This window comes from Rhagoletis zephyria, unplaced genomic scaffold (genome assembly GCF_001687245.7).
Source record: "Rhagoletis zephyria isolate East Lansing unplaced genomic scaffold, Rhagoletis_zephyria_1.1 Rzeph_scaffold_00784, whole genome shotgun sequence".
NCBI classification, from domain to species: Eukaryota; Metazoa; Arthropoda; class Insecta; order Diptera; family Tephritidae; genus Rhagoletis; species Rhagoletis zephyria.
The window spans coordinates 93,097-104,834 of record NW_016157868.1 but is presented as its reverse complement, the minus strand read 5'-3'; the positions used below and the strand labels follow the sequence as shown (position 1 = coordinate 104,834).

Sequence of the window (11,738 nt, the reverse complement as noted above, 5' to 3'; positions counted from 1 at the left end):
GGCGATCACCGTAACACTCTTAAAAGATGTACTCCGAACTTGCCGAGTTTTCTCAATTTTCATGCATGGTATTTGGGCATGTGTAGTAATTTACGAAATAAAGCTGTAGTAAAATCACTGCCCATTTGGGCTGAACTTTCAGCTTACACCTCTAAGGGTCGGTTTCAGTGCATCGGCAAACCAATGCTAAAATGTCATAAATTTGGTAACAAAAGTAAAATTCGTTGATTTATTTTTTAATTACATATGTACGTACAAAAGTGTCGTAAACCTAATAAAATGTACTATAATAGCGTAAATAATTTTAGCTAGTGTTGCCCTAAATACACACCAACACTTACATAATTTACAATTCATAAAATTCTAAGACTAACTACGTTCACCTTCAGCGAGGTCAACAATTAAATTATACTCAATTATTTTATAAGTAAAAACTTAAACTAATATAACAACATTGAAATTAATTTATTTGGATTTTCATTTATTAGGTGTGATTCTTAACTTGCTACAGCTTTTGTCAGCACATTGGCGAAGAGTAGAATTTTAAGCACAAAGAGAGCGAAAGAGGAAAAAGCAAAGAAACGAAAATTTTTCATCACGGTATATACACACAACCATGCTTCATATGCATGTACAACTTACAACTTACTTTCATAAATATATTTTGCAATGTCACAATAGGGGTATTCTCGAAATCTTGCAAAGCTGTGGCACGTAGCTCGGATTGCATAGATTGCATAATTTGCAAACACACAACAACAAAATATATGGGAAGCAACATTTCCTACCGCTCGTTGAAACCCATGTATATATTTTACAAAATAGCATAGCAAGATAAATGCTACTCTGCGCTAGTTGCTTTGTTGTTGAAATTGCTACATATTTCTCTCGTTCCTCTCATTTCGCTCACTTCATCTTTTTGCTGTAACTTGTTTTTGTATTTGATACAGAATTTCGCTGCTTGCTACCTATGTATACTAGAGGTGGGAAAATATCGGCGAAACTATTGATTATCAATGGTTTGTATTTTCATACAATACTATCGATGTTTTAAAACTATCGACTGTAATGTAACCCGCCGCACAGTGGGGTAATTGATATCGATATTGGAGATTAATTCAAAAAACGAATTTCAAACTACAAAGAAGTTTTTAGCACCAAATGAAAGTAGATAAATTCCACATCACTATGCAATCAAATACTTTCCCGAAAATTTACCGTTTTCCTGCAAAATACTCTTGAAGTCGGCACTTTTGCCTTTTAGTGTGCGCAAAGTGAAAAACGTGATTAAATATTTCATATTTCCAAGCTATTTCTGAGTTTTCTTTAAAGATATATCAAAAAACTGCAATGGAACATTCTTGCTCAGGTATTTAGGCAATACAAAGTGATCTTATTTTTCTTTTACTATAGTTTTATAAAAAGGATAAAAACGAGGGTTTTTTGACTATATACGTAGACATATAGTTGTGAAGTGGGTTAGATCAAACACAAGTGTTATCATTTACATATACCTTGGAGAGTATAGTTGAATTCTGTAAAAAAAAGTTTCGGCATGTCTGCGCATTTTTGCAGTATATAGATTTATATAATACTAGCATACCCGGCGAACTTCGTCCCGCCCAAAATTAGATTTTTAGTTTAAACATTTTGGTCCAACATTTTCTCCAACAGTCCACGTTTACGACTTCCATTGACACATTCACCGGCTAAGATTATGGTTTGGAGGTCTTATGCCGCATTAAATAACCTAACGAAAGTGTTATGTCCATGAAGAAGTTCCCTGGCGGCAACAATGATCCGGATCTATAGTGAATCTGCCCCAGAAAATTTATGTTATAGTTGGTGGCAATTTCAAAATGGGTGCGTATCATTGTTCAACAGAAATCCTATATATGTATGTACATACACAGACTTCTTTCAGAAGAAATACCTTAAAAGCCAGTTCCATGAAAATAATTTAAGTGAAAAATGATTTTTTCTATCAGGTTCCGTATTAAATTCAAGTAAAAAATTCAATTTTCATTAAATTGCTTTCATGAAACTGGCTTTTGAGGTATTTCGACAGGTGGTGATTTGAGATTTAACACTGCACAACTCAACCCTGGTGTCTCCGAACGAAGCTTTAACGCATAATAATGTTGGCAAATCACATCCATTGGGCCAGCCGTAACACACAAGAGTTCGATATACTCAATGGTTCAACAGGTCGATTTAGTCTGACATTCACGGCACCTTTTCTGACTTGTCGATTTTTAGTAATAACTCGACCTCAGCACCACCTGTCAGCCCTTTTTTGCAATTAGACTGCCTTTACCATTTCCAATACATGTTTTGAACATTCGCCAAATCGAACCATAAAAAAGATTTTTGGTAATAACTCAACCCCAGCGCCAACTGGCGGGTTAAGTTGCGAAGCTAAACTATCCAGAGACCCACTCAAACACACACACACAAAACTTTGTTAAGATCCCTCTAGCCGTTTATGATTTCACTCACAAACATGCCTACAGAAGAGTTATAACTATACACATTAAAAATAAGTAAAAGTCGTTTGTACTTTGCCATGCCCTTTTTTCAAAAAGCCCATTTTTCTCCATGAGTATGGGATTGACTTCATATATCTCCATACGAAGTTCCAGTACTGTACCATGAACACTTCCAGAGATATGCAGTATGAAATCCGGCTTGTATGGTAGGTGCTACGACCCCTTTTCCAATAGCTCCATATTTTCTCCATGACTATGCGACTAATTTCATATATCTCCACACCAAGTTCCAGTACTCTACCAAGAACAATTCTAGAGATTTGCAATAAGAAAAATTCGACTTGTATGGGAGTTGCCACGCCGGTATAAAGTTCCAATACTATACCATATACACTTGCAGAGATACTTATTATGAAAAATTCGGTTTATATGAGAGGTGCCACGCCCCCTTTTCAAATAGTCCGAATTTTTTTTCATGAGTATGCGATTGATTTCATACAGTCAGCGAAGCGGGTGAGCTCGATCTAGTATGTATATATATCCATAGGGTCCTCGGAAACAGCTCTAACGATTTTGATGAAATTTTGTACACAAATAAAGTTTAGGATTATAAGGTTAGCTGAATAGGTACTATCTCCGAGAAGACTCGTATAAGGTTGCCACCTATTCGAAATTAGTTACAAATTAACTAAAACATCTTAATATGGGTATTAAATGGAAGGTATTTTAAGGATCCCTAATTAAAAAATATTTTTATTCGGATTGCCACGTATTTTGAATCGCATACTTATTTAACTCTTTTTTTTGGAACAAGGTAAAATATTACTGTTCATGGGTACCGAGAGCAGGTTCTTAAACAATGCTTCCCCTATATACAAAATATTATCCGTTAGGATAATAGTGTAAGGTTGCCACCTATTTTCGATTCTACACAATTTATCTAAAACATCGCAATATGGATATCAAATGAAAGGTATTGTTGAGAACTTAGGTCAGAAAATATTTTCCACTAGGGTTCCCACCGTTGTATTAATACAAATTTTTATTTTGTTAAGTTCAATCGGCATTTTTGTATGTATACACAGTATGTACACATACGTTCAAGATATGTACCATTAATTCCAGCTATTTCAGAATAGTGTTGCCACCTAAATTTTGGAGTCAGAAATTTACTTAATAGATATCGAAATCCAAATTTTTCTTTTTCCCAAAATATTTTTTTAAAGCTATCCAAATCTTGAAAGCTTTAAAAAGTATATGTACTCCGGGCAAAGCTCGGTGAACCTGGTACTTGCTTATAATATCAGAATCAAAGCAACTGTACTTATAAGGAATATATTGGCACCATATTCACTTGCATCTTCGTTTTTGATTTGGATGATAAGTGTCCTGGTCGAAGGGTTCAGGATTGAGGCAGCCTAACGTACATGCATAATTGTTTATGCATATGTATGAAGATATGTAAGTAAATGCTGGTTCGCGCGACAAACTGATGTAAATCAATACAAATTGTTAGTAATTTTCATTAGAGTTTGAGTAATTCCTTTCGCCTTTTGGCTTTTAGTAACTTTAACGAACGCTTAACTTATTTTATTTTATCCATTTTAGTGCAGTTCATATATTTTTTTATTTTTTTTTAGTTTGTTTTCATTTTAACTCGTCGGCCGCTGTGGTGTAGTGGTAAGCAGTGCGCGCTTCCACTCCGAAAGACCCGGGTTCAAACCCTGGTCAAAGTAACATCGCAAAAAATATAGGAAAAAAGGTTTTTTCTTAACAGCGGTCGTCCGTCGGCAGGCAATGGCAAACCTCTGATTGTATTTCTGCCATGCAAACAGCTTCTCATAAAAATACACTCGCCGTTAGGAGTCGGCGTAAAACTGTAGGTCCCTCCGCTTTGTGTGACAATATCAAGGCGCACGCCACAAGTCGGAGGAGAAGCTCGGCCAAACACTAACATATGTGTAAGCGCCAATCTATTATTATTATTATTATTCATTTTAACTTGTCGCCACCAATGCTAAATTGGTGTGAATGTTTTTGCGTGTTAAATTGAAAATTAATTTTTTTAATTTTTTTGTGTGTTAATTTTTAAGAGTTTTTCTTGGCGTCATTAATATGTTTTAGTTTTTAGATTTTAGTTTTAAAACGTTTATTTGTTTCGCCACTGCATTTATTCTTTACGCCAGGGGCCTCCACTCTCTTACCACACGCCGCTATGTAGTGTTGACTGGGTGCTCCGCTGGGGTCGCACTGTTCTGCAGATTCTGCGTTGTAGACAGTGCAGCTGCTTCAGGCGCGTTGGCAGTTTATGCGTTCGGTTGCCGGGTCTGTACTTGCCAGAAGCCCGGGAAACCGAAGTCCGTTAAAATAAAAACTGTTTCAATAATAAAGACGTCAGCTCGGGTTTAATGGCGCGTATGGAATGACGCCAATTTATTTTTCACTTTTTGACTTAACGTTAGCTGCTTTCGTACATACAACAGGGTTGCATTTTCAATATCGTAAATTATTAATTATTTGTTGTACTAGATTAACTAAAGGCGAATTCATATAAGGTGATTTGTAGTAATTTGTAGGGTTGCACAAATATATGCTTTGATCGCATTACACTAGAGCTATGAGCGTATCACTAACAAAGTTGATGCTTCGGTTGTTTTTGGTTCCAATTGGTGTTGTGAATATGGAAAATTCCAAAAAATTTTTCATTGTTACATTGAATATTTAAAATATGTAATTTATATGTTGCAATCTTTCGCAACTCTGCATACACAAACAGTTTGATTACCGCAGTATAACAGTATACAAACATTGTATTGATACGCTTTAGAAGTTCCTACGTTCGTTAAAAAAAAAAAAATTAAAAAGCTGTCTAAGTAATTGAAGGTGTACATAGAATTTTAGCATTAAATTAATACTTACGTGTAGCGATACTCAACGTGAAGTTTTGAAGTATTGGAACTAAATTCACTTTATCAACATTAATTAGTGCGTTAAAAACGGTTGTTAAGTGATCCACTTCTTTATTGAAAATCGGTATAAAATTCAATAGTACCTTATGCCCAAAAGCCGGATTTAGAAGTTTTCTATGATAACTCCATTCGGGATCTGAAATTGCGCCAAAGATCATATTAAAATTTTAATGAGAGCACTGGAATATGCATACATCAATGAAATTATTTTTACCATCTTTTGTAAACAAGCCTGGTCCTGTTGCATCTTGTACCCCTTTATAGATAAAGCTTTTATTCACACAATTTGATGAAGTTAATATTTCTTGCGCTATTTGTGGCTCGCTCACAACAGCTATGGGAAATGGGCCAATCCAGGATAAAAAAAGGCCACCATATTCTAACTCCTTGTTCTTTAGGGTATTTAGCATTTCTAGAATGAAAATAATTGCATAAATATCTTTCGTACAGGATGGTTTTATACTTTATGTGAATATGTAGTTGAAACTAGCCCAAATTTCAAAGTAGTCGTAGGGCTAATTTTTATATGAGAGTGAGAGACAATACTCCACTGAACCTAACGCTATTAAAAGGCTTGTTCTTCATCGATTATACCCTCAACCTGGTGAGGGTCATTTCAGTACAAATATTGCAATCGATTTTTAAGCAACTCCGCGATGAGCTATAGATACGCTGATCATCCGTCCTGTATTATACGGGACAGTTCTCTTTTTTGACCCATAGTCCTGGTAATTTATTAATTTTATACGGGACGCCTAATGTTCTGTATTTCTTTTAATGTCCTGTATTTGTCCCGTATTCGGTGCTCCGACGCCTTAACAGCTCATTAAAATGGTATGCCTATGAACGAGTTTTAAGTAATGTTGGTATATAATCGTAATTTTCTTTATAAACAGTTATTATTTTCTAATCTGAATGCCTGTTTATTTAATGTTTATTATTTATTTTATTAAAGTAAAGTTCCTTTCCTAACAAAAACCTTATGATACCAAATACTTTGTGCACAAACTACAAAAATTAATTCTGCAATGCTTCACCAAAATTTCAAACTTTTCAATTACAATCTTTAGAAAAAAATTTGGATTGCAGTTTTGTAACTCATTAAAATTGAGTATAATAAATTGCGAGTGGAAAGTGCTTTCAAAAAAAAAGGTCGAACATACATACTTTGTATGAAAAATATCCGTAACACTGTCAACAAAAAAAGGTTGCCAAAAATTAGTGGTAAGCCTTACCGACTTAAAATTGCACTTTATTATGCTAAAATTTAACGAATTTTTTTAACAAATTTTACGGGGTAAAAACCTCTACAAATTTGTGATGTTGTTATAAGGATACTGTTTCAGGGAAAACCTTATGGAAAAAATTTTCAAAATTATTTTTTGTCCCGTATTCGGCTTTCATAAATATGGTCACCGTAGCTATAGACTTTACATTTTAAAAATAGCTTAGAACCCGAAGTCATTGCAATATTTGTTCGTTTCTGGTTCCATCGAGGTTTGTAAAAGGAATATATGATTTCAGTTTCTTACTTATTGCATCTACTTGTTCTTCTTCTTCTTGTTTGGCTTTACAACGGCTTTCATTGCCTACCTATGGGTGTCGAGTCGATGATTCTTTTCACCGAAGCCCCGTCATCCATGCGTACAACATGATCAAGGTAGCGTAGTCGTTGCGCTTAACTATATCCATGTCGTTAAACAGCTCGTACAGTTCATTATGCCATATTATTCGGTACTCTTTACCTAGGCGAACAGGGCCACAGATCTTACGTAGAATAGTTGTCTCGAAAACCGCCAAGGCCCCATCTTTGTTCGACATCGTCCATGTTTCTTCGATATCCAAAAGGACGGACATGATGAGAGATTTGTAGAGCGTTCACTAGCCGTTCAATATGCGAATCACTACATTGAGCTGCACGCTTGGTCTCATTTCTCAAAAGAAATATGACTAAGTTTTTTCTTTTTAAATTTCATAAATTGTTTAGTGTGACTATTGTTGAAGTTTTAAAATCCTATTCCTATAAGTCTAGGGCAAATTATTTTCTGCTTTTTAGTCCATTTATCCAAACGTTATATATTAAAAGGTTTTATTATATGATTTATTTTTTCTACATTTTAGTTTTGTCTGTATAAAATATTGGAAGTTAAAAATTTTATAGTCAATTTAATTTAAAATAATTTTTACATTCACTTTGCTATGCAAATCTAAGCATTTACCCGTATACAAGAATCTGCGTTTTTTCACCGGACTGTGAAAATGTTATCTTTTAGAAGTAAGGAAAAAATTTCGTATTGTATTTAGTTACGTATTTACTCCACCAATTTACTTAAAATATAGCAATTTATTTCTTTCAAAGAAATCCAGAATACAAACATTTACAGTTGACATCAGTAGAGCGCGTAAAATCATATTTTTGACGCAGTTAGGGTTTCCTGACTTTTTTTGCTCAAAAGTCAGTACTTTCGGCTTTTCCAGCGCTAAAAAATCAGTACATTTCAGTACACTTTTGTTAGATGCAAAGCCTGTACAATTCACTGCTAGCTCATCTCATTTATTTTTACATATTTACGTAGATAAGAGGTCGCGCATAGAGAGTTTATTTTTCCTATAGGAATAACATGTAAACAAATTTTTTGTTCTCTTTTGAGATCAATATAATTTTTTAACATCAATTAAAACACTCGAAAACTATAAGAATACATTGATTACATTCCATTTACATATGTAAGTTTTATTCAGGCTCAGATACTTTAAATTCCAGTAATTCCAAAAAATTATTTGGAATTAAAAGAATCTGAGCCTGCATAAGACTTAAATGTGTGCCCGTCCATCAGTCCGTCTGTCCGCCTGTGCATACGATAACTCGAGAAAAATTGAGATATCTTAACGAAACTTGGTACCAATGCCTAGAAAATAGGCGTAGTCCCGCCCACTTATGATTAGATGTGTAAACTTGGCGCAGTTGTTGGTCCTGATAAAACGGCAGATAACTTTTAAAATCGGACAACAACCACGCCACATCCCATATAACAGTAATTTAGAGAAATACGAAATCTTTGATAAACCAGTAACTACTGAAGCAAATTTATTCAAAATAAATGTTTTCAATAACTATTTGGCAAGGAATACGTATATAAAATTTTTTTGGTGTAATTATCGTACTTGCAACATAAAAGCGAGACGTGGAAAATTCTTGAAATCGGACTAAAATTACGCCCACTTGTCATGTAACGGTAAATTTCAGAAATGTTGAAGCTTGGATATTTCGAAATTTGAAGTTGCTAATTTAATCGAAATTTAAACTCACAACAATCCCTTGAAAATAAGTAACATTATTACGGAATTTGGGAAAATAGGATACCGCCCACTTTTAACTAAATAAGGTTATCTCGTTAAGTCTAATTGAACATACTATCGTATGTATCGGTAGTTTTCGGAATGGTGAAAAACTATAATGTTAAAAATTCAAGAAATTCCCCGAAATTCATTGAAAAATTTACTTTTGGAGTTCACTTTTCTGTAATCTGGCCACAATTGAATCTTCTCGTAGTAAAGCTACTTCAGAAAGGAATTCTTCAACCCTTAAGGCGGGTTCACCGTTCGTGTCCGGACAACTTTTTTCTCTCAAAACATTTTTGCCGGAGAGGGTGCTGAAGTACGGTTCACCGTTCAGTTCGGCATATTTTATTTTGTTCTGAAGCAAACAGGAGATGATATTGTTGCCTACATACGATTTTGAGGGCAAATAACACATGCGATTCACTGCAAACACATNGAACATACATACGATTTTGAGGGCAAATAACACATGCGATTCACTGCAAACACATATAAAGTTGAACGGGGCAACCCGAATCATTAAGTCGTTCGGACAGAAAATCAAAATCAATTTGGTTCTAACAAAGAGTGTTCAGCACATTTTTGTCGCGCTCGGAGTGAGACAAAGTGGGAAAGGAACTAACAAAAAGTGTCTGGATACGAACGGTGAATCCGCCTATTCATGCATACTTTGTACTGCTATACGATTTTTACGTAAAAATTAAAACCCGACAGACTTCTACATGTGAAGTGTTATGCGTTGGGTAACCGCTTAGACGCAAAGCTCATTTAACAGATTCCTTATGTGACAACTCTCATGCAACGCTAAGTATGCAAAGATGAGCTTTTATAGCCGGTTAAAACCAGTGTACCAAACGTATAACTACCCAACACAACAAGTACGAAAAGTTTGTGTTCCTTTTCTTATAATGTTCCCGAGCGCCAACAATACACGATACGTTTCAACGGCAGCCGAGCACAAACCAAACCAATCGTTTGTTCTTTTGCTCACTGGCATGGTTTCGATTTGGTAAAGGTACTCATCCTGAGCAAAAGAAAAGAAATCATCCCTTTAGTGCTCAACAAACAGTGTTACCACTGAAAAGTTTTCGAAAGTCGCAAAAAAAGTGTCTTCAGGTAATTTAAATCTTTTATACCATGTATAATATACATTGTATATATCGATTTTCATTATTTTACCTTTCGAAGCTTATTGGGGCATATTTATAGTCAAAATAAAATCCACTCTAAGCTTAGTTATAGATTTAAGACATAATTTTTCAATGGTAAATCCGTCAAAAAAAGCTGCACCTAACTTTAGAGTCAGTCACAAAAACGGATCACTAGTAGATAACAATTATTATAACAAAGTTTGACCTTTTAAGTTTGTACATAAATTATCGCGGATTATTTGTTTGTTCCAGAAGCCACGACAATAAATTTAACACTAACAGCTCGGAGAAACGCTAAGCTACAAAAGCGGTGGATTAATTTAATGCTACTTCTGAACATTTTTTTTCAGAAAAATTTTTACATAATACATGAGGTGTAAATTTTAAGTGCCTTTGAAAAGTAAATACTAAAAATATTTTTAAACACACGAGAAGAAATATAAACTTATTGAAAAATTATCAAAAGCAAATAAAAGGGCCAAAAGTCGCATGATTTTTAAAAAAGCTTCAGAATAGGGCTATTTTTAAAAAATCGGTGTCAAGGGGCATCGATCTCCAAAAAGTGTCAATTTGAGACTTTAGTCGCACAACGGTAACACTGTCACCAAATTAATGTTACCTATAGCCAGAGAACGTATAGTTATGAGAAGATGCAAATCGTAAATCTGCTCTTCTTCATTATTTTCTGAAACGTTTCAACCATGGGTCGTAACAGAGAAATGCTAAATTTCATGTTACTGTGCTGCAAAGTCTGCAAACCTGTAAACTGAATGTTTATCATCTGTTAACCAAACCAGCAAGTATATGAAAACAAAAACTTGTAATTACAATTAAAAATAAATAAATTATTGGATATGCATTGTATGAATTTTGTTTTTAGTAATTGCTCTACTTATCTAAAACATTATGAATTGTACGTTGGTGCCCAATCCCCATTTCGTAAAATGGTAAAATTGTGATCGATTGTGATTTGCCGTCGGCATTTCACAAGCGCTTTGGGTCGAAAAAATCGAGTTTTACTTTTTTACCTATTCGCATGGTAGATGTACGCTATTTTCAATGCAACAAGCTACTGCTTTCTAGCTGCCTTAGTTTTTTCACAAATTCATTTTAACTATGGACACATTGACTAAAAAGTATACAAATGCAATGCGCTTGTTAACTAACTTCAACGTTTGTTTTTCTCGAAAAGTTATTTGATATGAAAAAAACCGAAATAATGCATACGAAAAAAACCGAAATAATGCATATGTGCACAGTTTCGGTTGAAAACCGAAATAATGCATATGAAAAAAACCGAAATAATACATATATGCACAGTTTCGGTTGAAAACCGCAATAATGCATATTAGGAAAACCGAAATTATGCATATGCACTCTTTCGTTTGAAAACCGAAATAATGCATATGAAAAAAACCGAAGTAATGCATATATGCACAGTTTCGGTTGAAAACCGAAATAATGCATATGAAAAACCCGAAATAATGCATACATGCACACTTTCGTTTGAAAACCGAAATAACGCATATGAGAAAAACGAAGTAATGCATACATGCNGCACAGTTTCGACTCAAAACCGAAGTAATGCATATGACAAAAACCGAAATAGTGCATACATGAAAACGAACTTTTTTCTGCGTAGGCGGTTTTCGGCCGCGCTTAGGGATTATAACCTTTACTAAGTAGAACTCTCCTTTCTGTGTTGCCGAAAAAGAAGGGCGGAAGTATTTTTGCGCAGAACTTCTTTCTGCGTAGGCGGCCTTCGGCCGCGCTTAGGGATTATAACC

The 11,738-nt window shown here is 34.6% G+C and overlaps 1 protein-coding gene across 1 annotated transcript in view; it reads right to left on the bottom strand.

The window, feature by feature from the left end:
* Positions 1 to 5,224: 5,224 nt before the first annotated feature.
* Positions 5,225 to 11,738, bottom strand: part of LOC108361525 (probable cytochrome P450 313a4) — an 11,202-nt gene continuing 4,688 nt past the window's right edge. Inside the window, exons 2-4 of the mRNA XM_017614158.1 lie at positions 5,673 to 5,870; positions 5,409 to 5,594; positions 5,225 to 5,322 (exon numbers count right to left, since the gene is read on the bottom strand). Coding sequence (XP_017469647.1) covers positions 5,225 to 5,322; positions 5,409 to 5,594; positions 5,673 to 5,870 — 482 coding nt within the window. The remainder of the gene's footprint in view (positions 5,323 to 5,408; positions 5,595 to 5,672; positions 5,871 to 11,738) is intronic.